This window comes from Polypterus senegalus, chromosome 9 (assembly GCF_016835505.1).
Source record: "Polypterus senegalus isolate Bchr_013 chromosome 9, ASM1683550v1, whole genome shotgun sequence".
Taxonomy (NCBI): Eukaryota; Metazoa; Chordata; class Cladistia; order Polypteriformes; family Polypteridae; genus Polypterus; species Polypterus senegalus.
Genome location: NC_053162.1, coordinates 75,418,321 through 75,445,820, shown reverse-complemented (window position 1 = coordinate 75,445,820; position 27,500 = coordinate 75,418,321). Strand labels below are relative to the sequence as shown.

The window sequence follows — 27,500 nt, the reverse complement described above, 5'->3', positions numbered from 1 at the left end:
TATATACACATATACATACACATATATATACACATATATACACATACATACATATATATACACATATACATATATATACTGCTCAAAAGAATTAAAGGAACACTTTTTAATCAGAGTATAGCATAAAGTCAATGAAACTTATGGGATATTAATCTGGTCAGTTAAGTAGCAGAGGTTTGTTAATCAGTTTCAGCTGCTGTGGTGTTAATGAAATTAACAACAGATGCACTAGAGGGGCAACAATGAGATGACCCCAAAACAGGAATGGTTTAACAGGTGGAGGCCACTGACATTTTTCCCTCCTCATCTTTTCTGACTGTTTCTTCACTAGTTTTGCATTTGGCTACAGTCAGTGTCACTACTGGTAGCATGAGGCGATAACTGGACCCTACAGAGGTTGCACAGGTAGTCCAACTTCTCCAGGATGGCACATCAATACGTGTCATTGCCAGAAGGTTTGCTGTGTCTCCCTGCGCAGTCTCAAGGGCATGGAGGAGATTCTAGGAGACAAGCAGTTACTCTAGGAGAGCTGGAGAGGGGCCATAGAAGGTCCATAACCCATCAGCAGGACCAGTATCTGCTCCTTTGGGCAAGGAGGAACAGGATGAGCACTGCCAGAGCCCTACAAAATGACCTCCAGCAGGCCACTGGTGTGAATGTCTCTGACCAAACAACCAGAAAGACTTCATGAGGGTGACCCAAGGGCCCCATGTCCTCTAATGGGCCCTGAGCTCACTGCCCAGCAGCATGCAGCTCGATTGGCATTAGCCATAGAATACCAGAATTGGCAGATGCACCACTGGTGCCCTGTGCTTTTTACAGATGAGAGCAGGTTCACCTTGAGCACATGACAGAAGTGAAAGGGTCTGGAGAAGCCATGGAGAACATTATGCTGCCTGTAACATCATTCAGCATGAGCAGTTTGGTGGTGGGTTAATGATTGTCTGGGGAGGCATATCCATGGAGGGTCACACAGACCGCTACAGGCTTGACAAAGGCACCTTGGCTGCCATTAGGTATCAGGATGAAATCCTTGGACCCATTGTCAGACCCTATGCTGGTACAGTGGCTCCTGGTGCACGACAATTCCTGGCCTCATGTGGTGAGAGTATGCAGGCAGTTTCTGGAGGATGAAGGAATTGATACCATTGACTGGCCACCACACTTTCCTGACCTAAATCCAATAGAACACCTCTGGGACATTATGTTTTGGTCCATCCAATGCCACCAGGTTGCACCTCAGACTGTCCAGGAGCTCAGTGATGCCCTGGACCAGATCTGGGAGGAGATCCCCCACAACACCATCTGTCATCTCATTAGAAGCATGCACCGATGTTGTCAGGCATGTATACAAGAACACAGGGGCCATACAAAGTGCTGCGTACAATTTTGAGTTGCTGCAATTAAATTTTGGCAAAATGGACTAGCCTGCCACATAATTTTTCACTCTGATTTTTGGGCATCTTTGAATTCAGGGCTCTGTAGGTTGATCATTTTCATTTCCATCAAACGATGTGGCATCCTTTCGTTTCTAACACATTACCCAGTCTATATCAGTATAGATATCCAAGAGGATTTCTTTTTCCCATTGAGATCTGATGTGTTTTCAAAGTGTTCCTTTAATTTTTTTGAGCAGTTTATATACACACATATATACACACACACATATATATATATATATATATATATATATATATATATATATATATATATATATATATATATATATATATATATATATATATATATACATATATATATATATATATATACACACACACAGTGGGATGCAAAAGTTTGGGCAACCTTCTTAATAGTCATTATTTTCCTGTATAAATCGTTGGTTGTTACGAAAAAAATGTCAGTTAAATATATCATATAGGAGACACACACAGTGATATTTGAGAAGTGAATTGAAGTTTATTGGATTTACAGAAAGTGTGTAATAATTGTTCAAACAAAATCAGGCAGGTGCATAAATTTTGGCACCGTTGTCATTTTATTAATTCCAAAACTTTTAGAACTAATTATTGGAACTCAAATTAGCTTGGTAAGCTCAGTGACCCCTGACCTACATACACAGGTGAATCCTATAATGAGATTTAAGGGGGTCAATTGTAGTTTCCTCCTCCTTTAATTTTCTCTGAAGAGTAGCAACATGGGGGTCACAAAACAACTCTCAAATGACCTGAAGACAAAGATTGTTCACCATCATGGTTTAGGGCTGGATACAGAAAGCTGTCCCAAGATTTAAGCTGTCTGTTTCCACAGTTAGGAACATATTGAGGAAATGGAAGACCACAGGCTCAGTTCAAGTTAAGGCTCGAAGTGGCAGACCAAGAAAGATTTCGGATAGACAGAAGCGACGAATGGTGAGAACAATCAGAGTCAACCCACAGACCAGCACCAAAGACCTACCACATCATCTTGCAGCAGATGGAGTCACTGTGCATCGTTCAAACATTCGGCACACTTTACACAAGGAGATGCTGTATGCGAGAGTGATGCAGAGGAAGCTTTTTCTCCGCCCACAGCACAAACAGAGCTGCTCGAGGTATGCTCGAGCACATTTGGACAAGCCAGCTTCATTTTGGAATAAGGTGCTGTGGACTGATGAAACTAAAATTGGGCATAACAAGGGGCGTTATGCATGGAGGAAAAAGAACACAGCATTCCAAGAAAAACACCTGCTACCTACAGTAAAATATGGTGGTGGTTCCATCATGCTGTGGTGCTGTGTGGCCAGTGCAGGGACTGGGAATCTTGTCAAAGTTGAGGGACGCATGGATTCCACTCAGTATCAGCAGATTCTGGAGACCAATGTCCCGGAATCAGTGACAAAGCTGAAGCTGTGCCGGAGCTGGATCTTTCAACAAGACAACGACCCGAAACACTGCTCAAAATCCACTAAGGCATTCATGCAGAGGAACAAGTACAACGTTCTGGAATGGCCATCTCAGTCCCCAGACCTGAATATAATTGAAAATCTGTGGTGTGAGTTAAAGAGAGCTGTCATGCTCGGAAGCCATCAAACCTGAATGAACTAGAGATGTTTTGTAAAGAGGAATGGTCCAAAAATACCTTCAACCACAATCCAGACTCTCATTGGAACCTACAGGAAGCGTTTAGAGGCTGTGTAATTTCTGCAAAAGGCGGATCTACTAAATATTGATTTCATTTCTTTTTTGTGGTGCCCAAATTTACGCACCTGCCTGAATTTGTTTGAACAATTATTGCACACTTTCTGTAAATCCAATAAACTTCATTTCACTTCTCAAATATCACTGTGTGTGTCTCCTATATGATATATTTAACTGACATTTATCGTAACAACCAACGATTTATACAGGAAAATAATGGTTGCCCAAACTTTTGCATCCCTATATATATATATATATATATATATATATATATATATATACATACATACATACATACACGCACACATATACACATTATATATTATATATAAGCAACATTTAACAATTAAAAATAAAAGTCTAAATGTGCATAGGCACCAAATCAAGCAGAACTACTATAAATTGATACATTAAAAACATACATAAACCACGCACTTCACTAAGTAATACTGCTTTGTGACTGCATTTGCTATTAGCCGTTATCCAGATTTATTCTGCATATACTTAACTTACCCTTAGACCACTTTCAGATTTTATATCCATTATTGTCAAAACTGTTTCATATAGGATTGCATTTCCTACATTTTTACTTGTTTCTGTGTTGGTCGCAACCTAAAAAATAGATTAGAATTATTAAAGAAAGTGATGAAGCAATGCAGACTTTATTTCTTCTGTCAAAGTTAAACATACTTACCTGTGCAAGAATATCATTCATAGCTTCACTGGAATCATCATCATTCCTACCAAGGATTCTGAGCAATCTCAATATCCGAACCTATATTGAACAAATAGAAGGATATATTAAAAAAAAAGAGACACAAGCATTTTGTATACATACATTTCCACCTCTAATTGCTTTAAAAACGTTGTTTAACAATGAAGCTTTGCAAACCTTGTAAAATTCCTGAGTCAGCAATGTCTCTACTGAACTACAGGTAAGTGGGGGAAGAGATTCTGCCATGTGATGAAAAGCTAAACATACTAATTTGTTTTTGTATTTATTCTAAATTTATTAATTTATCTTTTTTAGTTCATATTCACAGCTCAAAATACATGATATTGTGAAAATAATCCAGTAGCAGAATTATGCTTAAAAAATCTGTCCTCATTTGTTTCTCTCTCTCAAATCAGATAGTTGAAATATCATATTCTTTTTGTTTTTAACATCAGCCATATCATACGTATTGCATACCAGGGATTTTTCCTGCCTTGCATCCAAACCTGCTGGGGTAGGCTCCAGGTTCTTGTGATCCTGCTCTGGATAAACAGGTTTAGATAATGTATATATTGCTGTCATTTTGTGCCTGTCCATACACTTATTATCTGCTCATGCTCTGCTCATTAAGGGTTTACCATTCTTATACATGAGCTATTCAAGTCTCACTGTCCCTAACCTTGACACTACATGCTTGTTTGTCTTTTGTTTCCCTCAATACATTTAGGTGGGGTCTGCACACTGATTCAAGCCTAAGAGTCCTGTTCTTCCTAAGCCCCTGTGATTTTCATGGTCACACCTGTCAGAACACAGTAGAATCTATTTTTTTATATCTTTCCATGCCTGCAGGTGCAAAATTCTGTCTATAAATTGTTTGTGCCCAAGATTGAGATTTTTTTTTTAATGAAATGTTTAAAGCATTTATTATAAGCAAATTGTCGTTGGAGCAGAATATGTTGTGTACTGTAGACATTTAGAGTAAAAAGCCCTCACACCTTAAAATTCACCTAAAGTTCATTGCAAATGAGCCTATTCTGGGCAATAAAAGAAAAAGAAAAAAAAAACTGCAAACAATCAGCGCAGATTTGTTCAGCACTAATGAAATAGAAAATATTTTAAAAATTATAAAATTGTGTAAAATTGTTCATATTCAGTACCTGGTTTTGATTATGCTTATTTATATCAGACAAAACAAAACCAAATAGTAAAGTGTGTTTGTTGTGTAGTGTAGCAATCTTCCACTAACAAACTCATATTATATCCAAACTCATTAAGTGTATAGTTCTGTTTCATTGTGACATAGAAACTAAACTACATAGTAGCTCTTTAACCATACTATAATTACTAAAACTATATATATACATATACATATATATATACATATACATATATATATACACATATATACATATACATATATATATATATACATATATACACATATATATATACATATATATATATATATATATATACACACATATATATATATACACATATATACATATATATATATATATATACATATATATATATATGTACATATATATATGTACATATATACATATATATATATACATATATATATATACACACACACACACACACACACACACACACACACATATATACACACACACACAGTACAGGCCAAAAGTTTGGACACACCTCCTCATTCAATGTGTTTTCTTTATTTTTATGACCATTTACATTGGTAGATTCTCACTGAAGGCATCAAAACTATGAATGAACACATGTGGAGTTATGTACTTAACAAAAAAAGGTGAAATAACTGAAAATATGTTTTATATTCTAGTTTGTTCAAAATAGCCACCCTCTGCCAAGAGTGTGCAAAGCAGTAATCAGAGCATTCTCTCGATGAGCTTCAACGGGTAGTCACCTGAAATGGTTTTCACTTCACAGGTATGCCTTATCAGGGTTATTTAGTGGAATTTCTTGCTTTATCAATGGGGTTGGGCAGAAGTCAGGTTAGTTGGACGATCATTTATTTTTGAACAGGATAATGACCCCACACACACCTCCAGGCTGTGTAAGGGCTATTTGATCAAGAAGGAGAGTGAGTGATCGAGTGCTGTAAGTGGTCATGAAAATAAAGAAAACGCATTCAATGAGGATGTGTGTCCTAACTTTTGGCCTGTACTGTGTATATATATGTATATATATATATATATATATATATATATATATATATATATATATATATATATATATATATATATATATATATATATATATATGTATGTGTATATATGTATATATATATATATGTATATGTATATGTGTATATGTATATGTGTATATATATATGTGTATGTATGTATATATATATATATATATATATATATATATATATATATATATATATATATAAAAATAGAAATGAATTTGCAAAATAAAAACTAAACTAAAAATACATGATGAAGGAAAACTAAAACTAAACTGATTTCCATGTACGGTCAGAAAAAATATAGAAATAAAAATATTATAAAAAGGCAAAACTATAACCACCTTGATGTGCAGTGCTGTAGTAGCTACAGAGTGATAAAATTGATGAGCCATAGTATGAAGTTATTGGAAAGAGAAGTAGAAGCTGGGTTAACAAAGGAGGTGATGATTAGCGAGCAGCAGTATTGTTTCATGGGAGGAAAGAATTCCAAAGATGCTATATTTGCTCTGAGGGTGTTGATGGAGAAATATATAGAAGGCCAGAAGGAGTTACATTGTGTCTTTACAGTCCTGGGGAAAACATATCACAACTCCTTCTTAGAGAAGAGTTATGGTATTGTATGAGAAAGTCAGGATTGGCAGAGAAGTATGCAAGAGTTGTATGGGATATCCGAATGCCGCTTTTGATACCACTGCTCACAATATTCGTAGAGATCGCCTTAGTCAATGGGTGGATCTCTCTGGCAGCGTCTTAAATTGGTTTGAATCCTACCTGACAGGTAGAAAATTCTTTGTTAGTTACCAATGATATTCTATATGGTGTTCCACAAGGCTGTATCCTGGATCTGCTGCTCTTTTCAATTTACATGCTTCCGTTAGGTCAGATTATCTTGGGACATAACGTGAGCTACCACAGCTATGCTGATGACACACAGCTGTATTTATCAATAGCACCTGACGACCCCGACACTCTTGGTTCACTGACACAATGTCTCATTTGTGTTTCCAAATGGACGATTAGTAATTTTCTCAAACTAAATAAAGAAAAAAACTAAAATTTTAGTGATTGGAAATAATAGATATAATGAGGTTATTAGAAATAAACTTGATGCATTAGGATTAAAAGTCAAGACAGAGGTAAAGAATTGAGAGATAACTATTGACTCTGACCTGAATTTTAAATCACATATTAAATCAGATTACTTAGGAAATATAGCAAAAGTTAGACCTCTTATAATATTGCAAGATGCTGAAAAATTAGATAACACTTTTGTTCTCAGTCGGCTAGATTACTGTAATGCACTCCTCTCAGGACTACCAAAAAAAGACATCAATCGATTGCAACTAGTGCAGAATGCAGCTGCTAGAATCTTAACTCGGAAAAGAAAATCCGAGTACGTCACCCCTGTTTTGATGTCACTACACTGGTGACCAGTATCATTTAGAATTGACTTTATAATACTGTTTATAGTTTACAAAGCCTTAAATAGTCTCGCTCTGTCTTATATTTCGGAATGTCTTACACCTTACACTCCAAATCGTAACCTTAGATCTTCAAATGAGTGTCTAGTTAGAATTCCAAGAGCTAAATTTAAAAGAAATGGTGAGGCGCCCTTCTGCTATTATGCACCTAAAATCTGGAATAGCTTGTCAATAGGAATTTGCCAGGCTAATACAGTAGAGCACTTTAAAACACTGCTGAAAAAAACATTATTTTAACATGGCTTTCTCATAGCTTCATCTTTTAATATTGATGCTCTGTATATTCTATTAATTATCATTGTTATTCATGGTGGCTCCAAAATCCGTACTAACCCCTACTTTCTCTTCTATTCTTTTTCTGGTTTTCTGTGGTGGCGTCTAATCAAGGCACCATGATGTCCCTACATTGATGGATTAAAGGCCAGAAGTCCACATGACCGTCATTGTGAAATTGTTCAATGAGAACCCTGAATACAAAGAGGACTGATTGAGGTTATTTATTTTAGGTAGAATGCCTAGAGGGGGCTGGGCAGTCTTGTGGCCTGGAACCCCTGCAGATTTTATTTTTTTCTCCAGCCGTCTGGAGTTTTTTTTTTGTTGTTTTTTCTGTCCTCCCTGGCCATCGGACCTTACTTTTATTCTATGTTAATTAGTGTTCCCTAATTTAAATTTTTATTTATTTTGTCTTTTTTCTCTTTCTTCATCATGTAAAGCATTTTGAGCTACATTGTTTGAAAGAAAATGTGCTATATAAATAAATGTTGTTACATATGAGGGAAGTGTGACAGTGGTGAGGTCTGCAGTAGAAGTGACAGATGCATTAAAGGTGGAGGTGGGATTACATCAGGGATTGGCTCAGAGCCCATTTTTATTTGCAATGGTGACAGACCAGTTGAAAGACAAGATTAGACAGGAGTCCCCATGGACATTAAGGTTATGGGATGACATTGTTATCCATAGCGAGAGTAGATAGCAAGATGAGGAGACCCTGGAGAGGTGGAGATATGCTCTAGCGAGTGGATTGAATGTCAACAGGAACAAGACAGAACGTGTGTGAATGAGACAGAGGTCAGAGGAATGGTGAGGATGCAAGGAGTAGAGTTGGTACAGGTGGAGGAGTTTAAATACTTAGGATCAACAGTACAGAGTAATGGGGAGTGTGGAAGAGAGGTGAAGAGGGCAGGAAGGGTGGGGTGGGTAAAGAAGAGTGTCAAGAGTGATTTGCGACAGTCAGGTATCAGCAAGAGTAACAGGGAAGGTCTGTAGGATAGTAGTGAGACCAGCTATGTTATATGGGTTGGAAACAGGGGCACTGACCAAATAACAGGAGGCAGAGTTAAAGATGTTAAGATTTATACTGGGTGTAATGAGGATGGAAAGGATTAGAAATAAGTACATTAGAGGGTCAGCTCAGGTTGGACAGTATGGAGACAAAGTCAGAGAGGCAAGAATGTGTTGGTTTGGACATGTGCACAGGAGAGATGCTGGATATATTGGAAAAAGGATGCCAATGATTGAGCAGCCAGGCAAAAGGAAAAGAGGAAAAGCTAAGAGAATGTTTACGGATATGGTAAAACAGGAATGAAGGTGGTGGGTGTAACAGAGCAAGATGCAAAGGGCTAGAAGATATGGAAACAGATGATCTGCCATGGCGACCCTAACAAGAGCAGCCAAAAGATGAAATGACATTGATAGAGTTGGCTAGCTTTGTTGGGCTAAATGGCCTTTTCATATTAGAGCTGTTCTAATATCCAATTGTGAGAGACAGGCCTATACTGACATAATCAAGATCAAAACTCTATGAACCCTAGACTGCCAGTCCATTACAAAACACACACATATGCATCGGTTTCTCTTTGGTATTTGAAAAAATATCCTAAATACCACTGAAGCTACAAAATTATGAAGAAAGTAATATATAAATATGATGACATCATGATATTTTGGAGATTGTGGTAATGCAGTATGATGGAATAAATCATTAGCAAGAGAATACTTTATTTGAAATTTTTCACCTATCTATCCACCTTTAAATATGCTTATCCGGTGCAAGGTTACATACACCCAAATTCCCACATACCAAGTTAAGTTTTTGGGTGACAATGGAGAGACTGTGTAACTGCACACCGACATAGCCACCACTAGACTCAAACACAAGATTATGAATCTGTGATGCAGATCTGTGATTAACACTGAATGTTCTGCCCCATTTATATTTTTATTCCATTTCTAAAGTGTGACTATGTATCCTTTTCAAAAGGTATAAAAAGGTAAAAAGCAGACAAGTGACTCAGTATAAATAGTAAAAGCAGGAGTAGCTGCATTATAGATAAATGTAGTCCAATTCCTTACCATCTACTGTATATACTGAAGTTAGACATGATCACCCGTTTTTACCCACAATGGCTTGCTTGTTATAATACTTTGTTAGACACTGCACAACAAATCCCTGAACGAAGTGTCTGCATTATCTTGAAAACCCACAAATGATGCAATTATAAGTCTGAAATGGCATGCTTCAAATGCTGATAAAGGCTCAGAGAAAATCTTTTTTTTTTTTTATTATTATAGAATTTAAGTTGAACACTATTTAGATTTTTATTTATCCAAAGAGAAAATAAAGAGAACATTTTTTGTAAAATATACATTTGATATAAATTATGATCTTCAAGAAATTAAAGGGTACATGACAAGATAAAAAAAAATACATAACTGTAGATGGTAGTGATAGTGCAGATGTCTATTTTACGAAAATATACAGAAGAGAATTTCTACTTCATAAATATTGTATGCATCAGTCTTTAACTCAATGGCTTACAGTACAGTGGGTAACATTTTTAACATTATGACTTTTCTCTATAACAACCTATGCTAGTAATATGGAATATAAATAATTTAGACCTTGTTCCAGAAGTTTTGAGGCTTGTGTAGATGCTGTTTGGCATATTGCAAGTGGGCTTTTTTGTGGAATTGCCACCGTAAAAATCTTGCAATTCTACTGTACAGCCCACTTTTGTTTTAGTACCTCCTTACTGTGCATCAAACAGCAACACCACTTGTTTGCAGAGAAGTAGGGCTGCAACGATTAGTCGATGAAATCGATGACGTTGACTACAAAAAATTGTCGACATGGATTTTTATTGGTTTTTGTAACTGCAATGCACTACATGAACGTCTGGGGGTAGTATTGTTTGTTATTGTTTGTGAAGACTGCACACAGTCCTACCAACGAAGAAGAATGTATAGGAAAATAAACGTGGTTGCAATGGCGACTCGGACAGAGAAGGAGGAAGGAGATGAAAAAAAAACTGAGACAGAAACTTTCTAAAGTGTGGGAGCACTTTACTGAAAAAGAAAAAAAAGTTGAATGCAGATTATGCAAAGTGGAGCTTTCTTTTCACGGCAGCACCATCGCAATGCATGAGCATCTGAAACGCAAGCATCCTGGAGCTGTGATGCCACCATCTCTTGAGAGGAAAGTTTTAGCAAGTAAAGTTAGTGTCATGTGTTAAAGTCAAAGTCAAGTCAAAGTGAACTTTATTGTCATCTCAACCATATACAAGTATACAGATAGAAAAAACTGCGAAGCTCAGGGTCCACAGTGTAACAAAAAAATGTGCAAATAATTTAAAAATAGAATTAAAATTTAAACACAAACAAGACAAGACATTGTGCAAAGATAGGACAAAGAAGTAGCAGCAATATTGATGTGTAAGATATGTAATATAATAAATAAATAATAAATAATAGATATAGATAATACAGAGATTATCAGTGTATGATAATAGTTGTTTTAAGACGTGTGTAAACAATGACAGGTCAGAATGTTTCACAGCAGAAGGATATCAAGAGTGTCAAAATACTTAAAGGTCAGTATGAGATTTTCAGTTCTTTTCTACATGCACACTCATCTTTGCAGGACAGTGGTTTTCATGTATAAAAGTTCTGTTTTTAAAGGTGGTTGAGGGCTGTATGGAAGGTCCCAGGGGCAGCCTGGTGTTAAGGAGTCTAACAGCTTGGGGGTAAAAACTCTCCTGCAGCCTGGCAGATTTGGCTTTGATGCTGCAGTATCTTCTCTTGGATGGCAGAAGTGTGAAAAGTCCATGTGAGGGGGTGTAAGGGGTCCTGCACAATGCTGCAGGCCTTGATGGACACCGCGTTTGTAAAATATGTCCTGTAGTGAAGGGAGAGGCATCCCAATAATGTTCTCTGCTGTCTTCACTATCCTTTGCAGGTGCTTGTGGTTGGATATGTTGCAGTTTCCATACCAGACAGTGATGCAGCTGGTCAGGACACTCACTATGGTGCCTCTGTAGAACATGGTGAGAATGGAAGGGGAAGAAGTGCTTGCTTCAGCCGCCTCAGGAAGTGTAGTCTCTGCTGGGCTTTCTTGATTAGTGATGAGGTGTTATGTGTCCATGTAAGTTCCTCAGTTATGTGCACACCGAGGAACTTGGGTACTCCTAACAATCTCCACATCTAAACCGTTGATGCTGAGTGGAATGTGGGCAGGGCGTGATTTTCACGAAGACCACGATTATCTCTTTTGTCTTGTCGACATTAAGAGATAGATTGTTGTCTTCACACCATGCGGACAGCCATTTCACCTCATCTCTGTATGCTCTTTTCATCATCCCTGCTTATCAGTCCCAGCGACACGTATCATCCGCAAACTTGATGATGTGGATTGGTGTTGTCGCGTGGCTGTGCAGTCGTGAGTCAGCAGGGTGAAGAGCAGTGGACTAAGCACACAGCCCTGCGGTGCTCCAGTGCTCAGTGTGATGATGCTGAAAGTGTTGTGGCCCATCCTGAACGACTGGGGCCTCTCTGCCGAGAAGTCCAGGATCCAATTGCAGAGGGTGGTGTTCAGGCCCAACCTGCTCAGTTTTACAACCAGCTTTGGAGGGATGATTGTGTTGAAGGCAGAGCTAAAGTCTATGAATAGCATCCTGACATATGTGTCTTTTTTATCCAGATGTGTCAGGGAGAGGTGAAGGGTAGCACATATGGCATCCTAAGCAGAGAGCGGATCAGCGAGCGGAAGCAGAGAGCGGATCAGCGAGCGGAAGCAGAGAGCGGATCAGCGAAGGAAGCAGAGAGCGGCATCTCCCACAGGCACGTAGCCCTTCGAAAGCACCAGCAAGTTCACCTGAGGTAAAGCCGCAGCTGACCAGTAGAAATAACCGCAGTGAGAAATTAAAGTCGATCGCTTCAGCGGGTGGTGGAAACTTAAAGCGACGGTGATTCAGCTCAACACGGAAAGCGAGAAGCACCTATAAAAACGGCAAAGATGACTTCAACATTTAATGTAAGTTCTATCTGCTCTCTGCCCATCGAGGGCACGTTTATATGTTGTGTGTCCTGCAGTATGTACAGCTCAGGTTTTCCGGCCGACAGTGCAGATAGCTTCACCTGCCAAAAATGTTTAGTTAATTTAGAGTTGGTCGGGAAAATACGCAATTGGAGGACCGCGTAGGAATCTGATAGCGATTAGGCAAACCAAAATTGGATCGACTCGGTTTGTTTAGACAATTCGCTACATCTGATTCGCTTCAGTCTCCAGGTCCCACTGTAGTCAGTGCGAGGCCGAAATCAGCAGCACCAATTCAGCCACAGGGCGAGTGGGTAACAGTAAGACGGGGTCTAAGAATCCAAAATTTAGTCCCCAGCACCCAGGTCACCAATTGGACCCAGAACAGGTTCTCAGCTCTCGCAGCCTGTGGAAACTGAGAATAATAAAGTGCTCATAATTGGCGATTCCATAGTGCGGAATGTTAGAATTCCAAACTATGTTAAACAAGAAGTTAATGTTAAGTACCTTGCAGGGGCCAAGATTTCTGGCATAAAGGCCGCGATTGGACCGTGTTGCCGAGATGAAGTATCTACCTTATTGCTGCATGTCGGCACTAATGATATTTATTTACAGCAATCTGAGGTATTAAAGGAACTTCATCTCTATGCACCAAAGCTAAAACAAAATGTCGGAATTTAATTGTATCTGGTCCCTTACCAAGATTATATAGAGGGGATGTGATTTATAGCAGATTGCATTCCTTTCACTGCTGGCTAGAAACCTGGTGTGCAAATAAAAGCATAGCATTTGTGAACAATTGGGATGATTTTTGGGAAAGGCCTGGATTTTTCAGAAGAGATGGTCTTCATCCTAACTGGAGGGATCTTATGTATTATCCCAAAATATGGCAGCAAAACTGCCTGGTTGACTGATTAGAGCACCATCCAGGCCGCAGTCATGTGATCTTAAATCACAGGCTGTTCTTTATCCCACCTGTTATTTTCCTGAAGCTGTTACCCATAATCCCTGTTGTGGGGCATCCAGTAAATTTAGTCTTGATACAAACCATAAATTAATTGATAACCAAAAATAAGGTGTATAATTAGACCAAGGGATAAAACCAGACACTCCACCAGGGGCATCTGTAATAGAAATTTAATTCAAATTAAAACAAAAAATATATCAGCAGTTCAGAAAGAACCATGCAGTTTTAAATGCTGTTTATTGAACATTCGCTCTTGGCACTAAAGCTGTTTTGGTAAATGATATAATATTAAGTACAAAATCTGATCTGTGTCTTCTTACTGAAACCTGGCTTAGTAAATGTGACACTGTTCCCTAGCTGAGGCGTCACCAGATGGATACTGTTCCTTCATAAGTCTAGAGATTCTGGTCGAGGAGGAGGCCTTGGAATAATTCATTGTAACAAAATGCAAATCACTCCTAAAAATTTAGGCAACTTTACATCCTTTGAGGCATTCATTTTAAATATTAAAACAGATTCCAACACAATTATAGTGCTAGTCTACAGACCACCAGGGCCATATTCATTGTTCATGACTGAATTTAGCAACCTTCTGTCTGATTTGGCTATAAATTATGATCACGTAGTTCTGATGGGGATTTTAATGTACACATTGATGTGGAAACTGACACTTTTAGCAAATGTTTTACTTATTTGTTAAATTCAGTAGGATTTTGTCAGATTGTCAAAGGTCCAACTCATAATCATAACCATACATTAGATTTAATTATAACTTACAAAGTTGAAATTCAAAATTTAAATATTACTCCATTAAATGTAGTTATTTCATCACTTCTTAATTACGTTTGATTTAGTTCTGCCCATGCCAGCGCACTCGCAGATTAAAACAAAGACAGTGCGACATCTAGATTGTAATTCTGCTTCAAAATTTATAGATACCTTGAGTAAGTCGAGTGTAATTGTGGAAAACCATTTAGATCAGTTAACATCAAATGTAAACGTGGAAAACAATTTAGATCAGCTAATATCACATTATAATGTGACCTTGAGAGATGCTCTGGACACAGTGGCTCCCCTAAAAACAAAAGTGATCAAAGCACATAGAAACTCTCCCTGGTTTAATGAAAACACTCGAGCTCTTAAATTAGAGTGTCGAAAACTGGAGCGCAGATGGAGAACAACAAAGCTACATGTCTTTCAAATTGCATGGACAGAGAGTGTAATAAATATAAAAAGCCCTCTTTAAAGCTCGCTCAGAATACTATTCTACATTAATAGATAGCAATAATAAAAATCCTAGGGTACTTTTAGAGCAGTGGCTAAATTAACAAATGGGAATTCAGATCAACAGTGCAAAATACCAACAGATATTAGCAGTACAGACTTTATGAACTTCTTCAATGAGAAAATTAAAAATATAAGATCCCAGATCTCAGCATCACAGTACAAACCAAATACTAGCTTAGCAGACCCTGCTCACATTGCATTCAGCACTTTAATAATTTTAATCCTGTAACTCACCAGGAAGTCTTAACTTTAATTACTAAAATGAAGCCCACTACTTGTTCCCTAGATCCAGTGCCAACAAAACTAGTAAAAAGTGCAATGGATGTTCTTGCAGCCTATTCTAACCATTATCAATAGTTCATTACTGCATGGCACGTACCTGATGCACTAAAAGTGTCAGTCATTAAACCTTTACTTAAAAAGTCAGACCTAGACCCACACATACTAAATAACTATAGGCCTATTTCAAATTTACCATTTCTCTCTAAAATACTAGAGAAAGTAGTCGCCAGTCAGCTTCAGTCACACCTTACGCATTACAATTTATTTGAGAAATTCCAGTCTGGCTTTCGCACTGGTCATAGTACAGAAACGGCACTAACACGGGTTGTAAATGACATTCTGATATCCTCTGATGAAGGAAATTCCACTGTAATTATGTTGTTGGACTTAAGTGCAGCATTTGACACCATTGACCATTCTATTTTACTGCACAGGCTAGAAAACGATGTTGGGCTTACAGGCCCGTGCTCGCTTGGTTCAGTTCTTATTTATCAAATCGATTCCAGTATGTACAGAAATGTGCAGACAGTACTCCATCATTATACACAGAAGTTCAATATGGTGTCCGCAGGGCTCAGTACTGGGACCTTTACTGTTTTCACTTTACATGCTTCCACTGGTGATCTATCATCAGGAAACATAATGTTAATTTTCACCTGTATGCAGATGACACCCAGTTATACCTTTCATTTAAATCAAATGAAGTTTCTCCGATGTTGTCTTTAATTAGTTGTGTTAGTGAATTAAAGGAATGGATGAATGAGAACTACTTGTCTTTAAATACAGATAAAACAGAGATGTTAATTGTTGGAGGGAATGACGCTGATCACAGCAATATTTTGTCATCATTTAACTCAGTTGGAATCCCAATTAATTTTACTGAATCAGCCCGCAATCTAGGAGTTATCTTTGACTCTAGCATGTCATTTAAAGCGCATATTACAAAGTCGTCCAAAACATGTTTTTTCCATCTTAAAAATGTTAGGAAATTAAGGCGCTTTCTAAATAAACAGGATTGTGAGAAATTAATTCATGCATTTATCTCTAGTAGGATTGACTACTGCAATGCGGTGTTCACTGGCTGTTCAAACTGTTCTCTATACAGCCTCCAGTTAATCCAAAATGCGCTGCAAGAATTATTACAAGAACAAGAAAATATGAACACATAACCCCAGTTCTTAAATCTTTACACTGGCTCCCAGTTAAGTTTAGGGCAGATTTCAAAATCCTCCTTTTAACATATAAAGCATTAAACGGCCAAGGTCCGCTTACTTGTCTGAACTTATCATGACTTACAAACCTGAGCGCACATTAAGATCTCAAGATGCCGGTCTGCTTAGGATTCCAAGGATTAATAAAATAACAGTGGGAGGTCGAGCTTTTAGTTACAGGGCCCCTAAACTGTGGAATGGTCTTCCTGCTTCCATAAGAGATGCCCCTTCAGTCTCAGCCTTTAAATCCCGGCTGAAGACTCACTACTTCAGTTTAGCATATCCTGACTAGAGCTGCTGATTAACTGTACATACTGCATCTCTGTTGTTAGTCATTAGCACTATAACATAAGTAACATGATAATTATATTTGAATACTAACCCTCACCTATTCTGTTTCTTTTCTCGGTACCCAAATGTGGCCATTGGTGCCACGCCCACCTGCCAAGTTGTGTGCCTGCCTATGGTAAAGTCATCCCTGATGGAGGATCACAGGAATCATGGGAAAGAGGGTCCTTTCATCGGAGCAACGTTTCAGTCGTGGCATGGCCAAATGGGGAGGCAGCTAGATGGATGAGGTCTCCAGGACTCTAAAAATATCCAAACCTAATTATGTCATATCATCTACTGTTAAACCGTACTTCTAAAATTTTATTATTATGCTGTATTAAGGAATTGTTCTGTTCTGTGTATTGTATTGTATTGACCCCCTACTTTTGACACCCACTGCATGCCCAACCTACCTGGAAAGGGGTCTCTCTTTGAACTGCCTTTCCCGAGGTTTCTTCCATTTTTCCCTACAAGGTTTTATTGGGAGTTTTTCCTTGTCTTCTCAGAGAGTCAAGGCTGGGGGGCTGTCAAAAGGCAGGGCCTGTTAAAGCCCATTGCGGCACTTCCTGTGTGATTTTGGGCTATACAAAAATAAACTGTATTGTATTGTATTGTATCCTCAGTTGACCTGTTTGAGCGGTATGCAAACTGAAGAGGGTCAAGGGAGGCAGGGAGATTAGTCTTTATGTGTGACATGACTAACCTTTCGAAGCACTTCATTATGATTGGCGTGAGTGCAACTGGTCGGTAGTCATTCAGGCATGTCACTGACGATTTCTTCAGCACTGGTTTGATGGTGGTCGACGTGAAGCATGCTGGGACTGACTACTGGCTCAGAGATATGTTGAAGATGTGTGTGTGGACCCCAGCCATTTGAATGGCACATTCTTTAAGCACAAGACCAGGTATGTTGTCAGGTCCTGCAGCCTTGCGTGGATTGACTGGATAGAGTCCTCCTCACATCTGTTATGGAGAGAGAGTGCTTGCTCAGTGGACAGTGGAGGGAGGTGTTGTTTTCTTGCAGGCTCTTTGTTCTGCGCCTCAAACCGTGTAAGCTCATCCGGAAGGGAGGCATCACCATTACTGCTGTGTGGGTTGGGCTTATAGTTTGTAATTGCCTGAATGCCCTGCCACATAAGACATGTGTCTCTGGTGCTGCGGAATTGTTGGTTGATCTTCTGCGCGTATGCCCACTTAGCTCTCCTTATAGCACGAGACAGGCTAGCTCTGGTCACCCTGAGGGCGACTTTGTCTCCAGATCTGAAGGCTGCATTTCTGATCTTGAGTAGCTTGTGCACTTCTCTTGTCATCCAGGGATTCTGGTTGGCTCTTGTGGTAACATCCTCTATGCATTTGGAGATGTAGCCAGTTACAGAGTCTGTGTACTCCTCCAGATTGATGGAGTCACCATCCACAGCAGCCTCTCTGAAAATGTCCCAGTCTGTCAAATTGAATCAGTCTTGGAGAGCTGAAACTGCACCAACCTGCCACACTCTGATGCTCTTGCGGACTGGTTTAGTGCACTTCAGCAGGGACTTGTATGCAGGGACCATAAAAACGATGATATGATCTGAACAGCCCAGGTGAGGGTGGGGTAGGGCCTTGTAGGCGTCAGGAGCGCTCGTGTAAACATTGTCCAGACAGCTTCCCCCTCAAGTGGCAAAGTTCACATTCTGGGAGAATTTTGGGAGAAATGACTTCAAGTTGGCATGATTGAAGTCTCCAGCAATAATAAAAAATGCCTCAGGGTGCGTCGTTTGCAGTTTGCTGATGATCTCGTAGAGTTCCGCTAGCTCCTGGTTAGCATTTGTGCTAGGCAGGAGGTAGACGGCAACCACTAGCACACAACTGTATTCCCTCGGCAGGTAGAAAGGCCGACACCTTACTGATAAAACCTCTATCAGCGGGGAACAGTGTCGCGTAACTGAGGCAGCGTTCGTACACCACTCTCTGTTCACATAAGCACACAGTCTGCCCCCGTGGGTCTTACTGGACGAAGAGGTGTCTCTGTCCGCTCGGAAGATGGTCAGTCCGTCTAGCTGGATGGCCGAGTCTGCAATGTTTTCCAGGAGCCATGTCTCAGTGTCTCAACGAATATACGGCACGGACTGATCAGCTCCGGCGTGCTGGCAAATTACTCTGTGAAGCAAATGTAGCTGGTTGCAGGGTTCAATGAATGTATTTTGCTGAATATACTCACCCCCTAAGTGCTGGCAAATTGCACAGATACACGACTACAGCCGGTTGCAGCATTCAATGAAAATACATCGCCGAATATACCCGGCTCCAGCGTGCTGGAAAAATGCACCGAGAAACAACTTTAGCCAGTGGCGGAGTTCTATGAATGTACTTCACAGAATGTATGTCGCCGCAGATACTCAGCTTTGGCGTGCTTCCAAATTGCACTGGAAACCGACTCTAGCCGGTTGCGGCATTCAATGAATGTACTTTTCCGAATATACTAGGCTCCGGTGTGCTGGCAAATTGCATTGGAAACCGATTATAGCCAGTTCCGGCGATTTAAGGGTTAAGTGAATATAATTTCAGTTATGTTTGCTAATGTGCTTGGATCTATAGTAAACGAGTGAATAGAAGTGGGTGAATCGTTCTATTTTTTTTCTTTGTTTTTTCATATAATATTTGAGTTCATATGAATAGTAAACCATCTCTAACATTAGGTAACTTGTGTTTTGCAGTATATCAGTAATGAGCTTGTTACATATTTTAGTCCGTTATTTTTTTTATTTTGGCGTAATATAGTCAATGATGTGATAAACTACAACACTTTTCCTTCAGAGTGTGATGATTAACACATTTTTCTCTGTCTGCAAAATCATTCTTGTGTATTCTTGCTACCTGTACTCCCCTCTGAGCGTCACTTCTCAGAAGCTGGGAACATTGTCTCAAAGAACAGAGCCAGCATGTCAAAATGCTCAAGTTCCTGCACTGCAATCAGGAATACTGTATATGAACGGAATCTTTTATAAAAACTGTACATTATTGTTTTATTTTATTTGAATTGAAGCTTTATTTAAACTTTTGGACTTTAAGACACACCAGTGGCCATTTTTGGTTAAGTTAAATGCACTTTTTTTTGTTTAAAGACTATGTGAGCTTTAGTTTGTATTGTTTAATGTATTTCTTTTTTATTGTGATGGTCACACAAATATAAAACATTTGATTATTTTCAAATTCATATGTTTCACTGGTTTTTATTTTAATTTGATTATTATTAATCTTAATTGTGTTAATGCAAAGACATCAGGGCGACATTTACAGGTGGACAGACGTGAGCAGATGAGGTAAGACACTCACTGGAGCCCAGAACAGAAACTGCAACCACAGATCGCCGGCATCAAAATAGTCAGGCATAAAATAATCGTGACTGATTGAAAAATAAATTAAACGATTAGTTGACTACCAAATTAATCATTAGTTGCAGCCCTACAGAGAAGACTGTATCTCAGATGATGTGGCTTGTGGGTTTTTCTTGGCAGCTCGACAAATGATCCTGGCAGTTGTGGCTGAAATCTCTGCTGGTCTACACTGACTGTGGCCTGGTAACAACAGAACCCCCTAACTTTCCACTTTTTAAAAATCAGAGTCTGAACACTACTGACAGGCATTTTCAGATCTCAGGATGTTTTTATATCCTTTTACTGATTTTATACAAATCAACAACCTTTTCTTGCAGGTCTTTTGACAGTTGTTTTGCTTTCCCCATGATTTGGTATCCAGCAAAATCAGTGCAGCTCTGCATGAATTTAAAATGACTACTTATACACAGACATTAATTACAATCCAAGAGGTTACAGGTGTGGACACTCTACCTTAATTTGAATATGTGTGTGTCAACTTGTGTGTATATTATCAGCCACAACATTCAGGGGTATGTAAACTTTTGATCAGGCCCATTTAGGTCATTTCAGTTATCATAATGATTTAAAAAGGGCACACACAATAATGTGATGATAAATTGCTCTGCCTAAGCACATATACACTTTATCCTCTTTAATAAAATCCCTGTGTGCGTCCAGGGGTCGGGGTGTCTGCGTGTCTTCTGGTGAAGTGCACATGCGCGGGGCCGCGCATCACACCATGCCCCGCGTATGCGCATGGCACCGTGGATGTACACACACTGGAAGCTGGGCACACAGTGAATTGTCTAGCTGCAGCCACGCATGATAAGTAAATATAGGACATCATTGCTGGGGAGAGTGCTGACTGGGTAGTCGTGGCCGCGGACATAAAATCCGTTGCTGGAGAGACAAGACATACAGTAATCAATTGCACGCCAGCATGGATTCAACTGCTTGCTGGGGAGACGCCACAGGCTACATCAGCTGCTGCATGCCACACATTAAATTACTTGATGGGGAGACGCCACAGGCACGATTATCAGCTGCACGCCACACATTACACCAGTTGCTGGTGAAACTCTGCTGAGTGCCCACTGTTATGACAGAAAATTAAAGGTATATTACGGACATCAAAGCCAGTATTACTGTCAGAGAAAATTACAGGCATTTAATGGAAATACAAACCAGTATTACTGTGAGAGAAAATTAAAGGCACACAATACAGTGACGCATATTACAGCCACATACAAGCAGGTATTATTGTAAGAGAAAATACTATGAACGTACAAACCTATATTACTCTGACTATCTACTAACAACATGCTACCCAAAAAAAGGACACGTCAAGTAGGACAAAAGACACAGACAATCAAATCCTATATAAGCAACATCTGCTGGAAGAATGGTCAGCTCAGCAAGTAAACATCAACAAAAGAAAGGCTGAAAGACAAAGAAAAATACGAGCAAATAGATTGATTGGAGAAAAAGAAAATGAGTGTCATAAAAACACTAAAAGAGAAAGACTTAGAAAAGCAAACAGATCTATAGAAGAACAGGAAAATGAGCAAGTTTTACACTAAAGCAATATTAATTATACTTACTGTTTTGTCATATACGTTTCTTATTTAATTTTTATTATTACTTTAGGCTTCTTGCAAAAATATTTTTGACAAAAACAAATTAAGACAAGAAACAGAATGAGGTCAAGCAAGGTCCCTTGCCATTTAATATAGACTGTTCCTACTAATGTTTATGCACTACTGTTCTAGCGCCCGTTATTGTAACAGGCTTAATTTCTAGTAAATATATATAGAGCAACATTATTGCATTTATAGCCCACACTGAGTTCAACCAAAAACACTGGTCTAGTAAACAAAATTCACATTGATTATACTTTATTTAATGATTTTTTGGTCTTAGAAATTATTAAATATCTAAAAACTGAAAAAGCTGCAGGCCCATGTGGCAATCAATAACAATTTAATAGAAATAATTTATGAACAAACACTCAGTTTTGCTCATTTAACCAGAACAGAAAATTCCTACCTATATCACGGTGACAGACATCATTTTCAGTTTTTCAAGAGTAAAAAAAAAAACAACTATGACAGAGTTTGACCCAGTATAGCTGCACTGATTGAACTACTACACTCTAGCGCAAAAGGTTCAGGTTGTACTAATAACATCACTCATTAGTTTTAAAATGAGGAGTCAGATGTCTTTGACTCTAATTTTACCTCTTACCATTCACTTGTTTAAACAATCACAGATTCTAGTAACTGTAAGGAAAGAAGAACTCAAATAGCATCTCTTTTTAAAACACAAGTGTCTATGAGGATGTTCCAATTTATTAATCAGTAAACATTCATTGTAATAACATTTTAAATAATTTAAAACATTTTTAAAAGGAAAGCTCTCTTTGAACTGAACATTAAAATTCTATTTAAGACAATTAAATAATTTTCTACACAGTCTAAAAAATATTTCATATGAGCTGCAGAGAAAAAAATTTCATTTAGTTTCCTACAGTTTGATCTTATGTTGGATAAGACCAATGGTAATGTAAAATGTTTTAAAGAGTACTTAAAACATTATCTTAGCTTTCTATAACAATCTGAAATATGATTGGCAGTATTTTAAAGAAACGTGTTATAAAATCTTTCTATTTACATAAATGTATTCTAGTAAGGTACCTGTGAATATATACAAAAAATATATACATCACAAGGCAAATGAACTTGAATTTATACAATTTCAAATTATAAAAGATTTAAGGTTACATACCTGTAAAAAAGGATCACTAATTCCAGAAACATCATGTTCTGGGGAATATCCTGACATGATGAGGTTTTTTAAGATTCTGACTAGTTGGGGAACAAGCTGGAAAAAAAAATAAATTGAGAGAAATCTGAGGATAATGTATTTGATGACTGCTTTAAAAGCCATACAGCTGGTGAATTATTTTTCCAATTATTATTAAATCACAGTAAAATACTTAAAGCTCCTCCATGTTATTTTATAAGATTTCAAATAAACAGAAATATTAATTTCCACATTCCCCCATACCCCTACAAAAAAGAAAAAAAAAAGGATGTTTTATCTATCAACAATATTAATAAAAACTGAAGTAACCATTTAACTTAACTTGTTATTATAGCTCACTGTTCCTAATAGCTAAAAACAACACACACCTTTGCTTAACTTGTGCATATATATTTTTCATTACCAAGTAGTGTTTACTCTTTAAAGCAAAACATCAGAAACAAGGAATTAATCTTATTACACCAAAAGCTATACTATTTTTATTTCGGATTTTTCAGTTCCAAAGGGAAATAAGCAGTCACGCCAGAAGGCTAAATATTTCTGGGACAGTGTCTGGACTGCTAAAGGTGTAAGAAGTAGATTCTAAACTTAACTAATCAAATGAAAAGACAATTATCAATGTCACTGCAATGGCTTATTTAAAGATATCTCAGTCTCAGATGTACTAAACAATTTATATTTGGTCAAAGATGCATCCAAAAAAAAACAAAAAACAACAATGGTTACAAAGGTGAAGTGGGCATTTGGATATCTTGGAAAGACAACTAAATTGAAGAAATAGGTTAAAACTTAGGTTTCACTAATTTGTGTTCACTGAATAAAGGCACTCAAAGAAATACAGGACTCTGGAACAGTGAGGCAGCAGTGCAATCCAATGTGCCACCAATGCCACACAATCTGATAAAATCTTGAATACAGACACTGAAAATCTACATATACTCTGATGCACTTCCTATTTTAATGTACTCTTACCGGAGAATGTCATCTACACAGTAATTATTTATATGGCAGATACATTTTCCTAGAATGAATACATCATACATTAACAGATTTTTTAAAAAAGACTACCAAATTCAAGAAAAAAACACACATAAAACTAAGCCTGCAAGAATTCAAAGCATGTTTTTTAACGAAGTGACTATTTAGGATTGTAGCTGCAGCACTAGAATCGATGTTAGATGCACTAATGGAAAATTAATAAATTTAAAACAATTATAGCAGCCTTGACTGTCATGTTGCTGAGACAGACATTTTGTGATCAATAAAAAAATGTATTAACTGGGTTCAGTATGCAAGAAACCAAGTGAACTTTATAGAGGAAATGCAGCTTTCGTCTTCATTGCCAAAGCTCAAGTTAGCTACTCAAACAAGTTTGTGCTAACATGAAGAGCCAATATTTTTAAATGTATATTCTTCTGTGTCAATAAACCTGACCAATAACTCAAAAAGATAAGTTAAAACTTATTTTAATTGACGTTTGCCTTGCACAATGTGAAAACACTTATCAAATTCACTGCTGGCACAATTGTACATCTATTACAAACAATTGGATAAACTACAATCTATAATGGGCACTCAAAATGGTTAAATAACACTGGTCCACTTCTGTTTTCACACGTTTTCAACAAAAAGGGAACCCTGTGCATTTTTTTTTACTTTTAAATTTTAAGAACAGCTTAGAAAGTTTGGAAGATTTGATAAGTATGTTCAACACAGCGAAAATTATGAAAATAAAAATGCTGTGATAATCATGAGCAAGCCTCATTATGTACTGTATAAATGATAGTTATTTTAAAAAAATTGCAATATCATGACAGAAATGGATTATGTAACCAAGCTGATTTCTTGATAAATACAAAAAAAGTGACATTTTTGCATTGTTTCTACTATAAAAAGGTTATCTCTAAATAAAATTGCCAACTGATGAACTAGCTCAAAAGAACGAATTTTAGAAACTGCGGACAACTGAGAATGCCCAGAAGAAAGGGACAACCAAGTGTAATAAGGTGCAAAAAAGAAACATGATACTCCTGTGGCTCCATTCCACAGTAATCTAGTGGAACAAAGTATATTATGAACCAGAATCAAATAAAGAATAAAAGAAATGTAAATCATTACAGTTTATCAAAACTGAAAACGACCATGTTGCTACCTAAAAAGTATGTGTGTGTGTGTGTGTATGTCTCTCTATATATAAAAAAAATCCTGGAATGTAAAAGCCAGGCGACGAGACGTGATCTACTCGGAAGTTCTCGAAAGACATTTTAAAACCCGCGAGACAACACGGAGCGTCTCAAGGGCACCGTAAACATGAGACTTGGTGCCAAGAGATTGTCCCAGGGCAGTCTCACAGGGACGTGGAACATAAGAGTCTTGCAAGACATGCCCTTATTATCAATTAAGAGCTCGGACAGCCAGCAAAACATTCAGTCATGTAAAGTCACAAAAAATCCTGAAGGAGAATGTCCGGCCATCTGTTCGTCAACTCAAACTGAAGCGATCTTGGGTGCTGCAACAGGACAATGACCCAAAAAACAATAGCAAATCCACCTCTGAATGGCTGAAGAAAAACAAAATGAAGACTTTGGAGTGGCCTAGTCAAAGTCCTGACCTGAATCCAATTGAGATGCTATGGCATGACCTTAAAAAGGCGGTTCATGCTAGAACACCCTCAAATAAAGCTGAATTACAACAATTCTGCAAAGATGAGTGGGCCAAAATTCCTCCAGAGCACTGTAAAAGACTCATTGCAAGTTATAAGCAGCTGATTGCAGTTACTGCTGCTAAGGGTGACCCAACCAGTTAATAGGTTCAGGGGGCAATTACTTTTTCACACAGGGCCATGTAGGTTTGGATTTTTTTTCTCCCTAAATAATAAAAACCATCATTTAAAAACTGCATTTTATGTTTACTTGTGTTATATTTGACTAATGGTTAAATGTGTTTGATGATCAGAAACATTTTGTGTGACAAACATGCAAAAGAATAAGAAATCAGGAAGAGGGCAAATATATATATATATACACATACATACATACATACATACACACATACATATATAGATATATATATAGATATAGATATATATGTGTGTGTGTGTGTGTGTGTGTGTATATATACATACACACATATATATATCCATCCATCCTCTTCCGCTTATCTGAGGTCGGGTCGCGGGGGTAGCAGCTTAAGCAGAGAGGCCCAGACTTCACTCTCCCCGGCCACTTCTTCCAGCTCTTCCGGGAGAAACCCAAGGCGCTCCCAGGCCAGCCGGGAGACATAGTCCCTCCAGCGTGTCCTGGGTCTTCCCGGGGGCCTCCTCCCGGTTGGACGTGCCCGGAACACCTCACCAGGGAGGCGCCCAGGAGGCATCCTGATCAGATGCCCGAGCCACCTCATCTGACTCCTCTCGATGCGGAGGAGCAGCGGCTCTACTCTGAGCCCCTCCCGGATGACTGAGCTTCTCACCCTATCTTTAAGGGAAAGCCCAGACACCCTGCGGAGGAAACTCATTTCAGCCGCTTGTATTCGCGATCTCGTTCTTTCGGTCACTACCCATAGCTCATGACCATAGGTGAGGGTAGGAGCGTAGATCGACTGGTAAATTGAGAGCTTTGCCTTACGGCTCAGCTCCTTTTCACCACGACAGACCGATGCAGAGCCATCATCACTGCGGATGCCGCACCGATCCGCCTGTCGATCTCACGCTCCATTCTTCCCTCACTCGTGAAGAAGACCCCGAGATACTTGAACTCCTCCACTTGGGGCAGGATCTCTCCTCCAACCCTGAGAGGGCACTCCACCCTTTTCCGGCTGAGGACCATGCTCGGATTTGAGGTGCTGATTCTCATCCCAGCCGCTTCACACTCAGCTGCGAACCGATCCAGAGAGCTGAAGATCACGCGCCTGATGAAGCAAACAGGACAACATCATCTGCAAAAGCAGTGACCCAATCCTGAGTCCACCAAACCGGACCCCTTCAACACCCTGGCTGCGCCTAGAAATTCTGTCCATAAAAGTTATGAACAGAATCGCTGACAAAGGGCAGCCCTGGCGGAGTCCAACTCTCACTGGAAGCGGGCTGCGGGCTTACTGCCGCAATGCGGACCAAGCTCTGACACGGTTGTACAGAGACCGAACAGCTCTTATCAGGGGTCCGGTACCCCATACTCCCGAGCACCCCCACAGGATTCCCGAGGGACACGGTCGAATGCCTTTTCCAAGTCCACAAAACACATGTAGACCCGAGCCGGGCAAACTCCCATGCACCCTCCAGGACTCTGCTAAGGGTGAAGAGCTGGTCCACTGTTCGCGACCAGGGGCGAAAACCACACTGTTCCTCCTGAATCCGAGGTTCGACTATCCGGACGGACCCTCCTCTCCAGAACCCCGAATAGACTTTTCCA

At 38.8% G+C, this 27,500-nt stretch overlaps 1 protein-coding gene across 2 annotated transcripts in view; it reads right to left on the bottom strand.

Moving 5' to 3' along the window:
• The window catches only part of ap1g1 (adaptor related protein complex 1 subunit gamma 1), a 212,642-nt gene that overhangs the window by 85,656 nt on the left and 99,486 nt on the right, over window positions 1-27,500 (bottom strand). For both annotated transcript variants that reach the window (XM_039763306.1, XM_039763307.1), the window contains 3 exons: window positions 23,056-23,151; window positions 3,835-3,915; window positions 3,654-3,752 (listed from right to left, as the gene is read on the bottom strand). In XM_039763306.1, coding sequence (XP_039619240.1) covers window positions 3,654-3,752; window positions 3,835-3,915; window positions 23,056-23,151 — 276 coding nt within the window. The remainder of the gene's footprint in view (window positions 1-3,653; window positions 3,753-3,834; window positions 3,916-23,055; window positions 23,152-27,500) is intronic.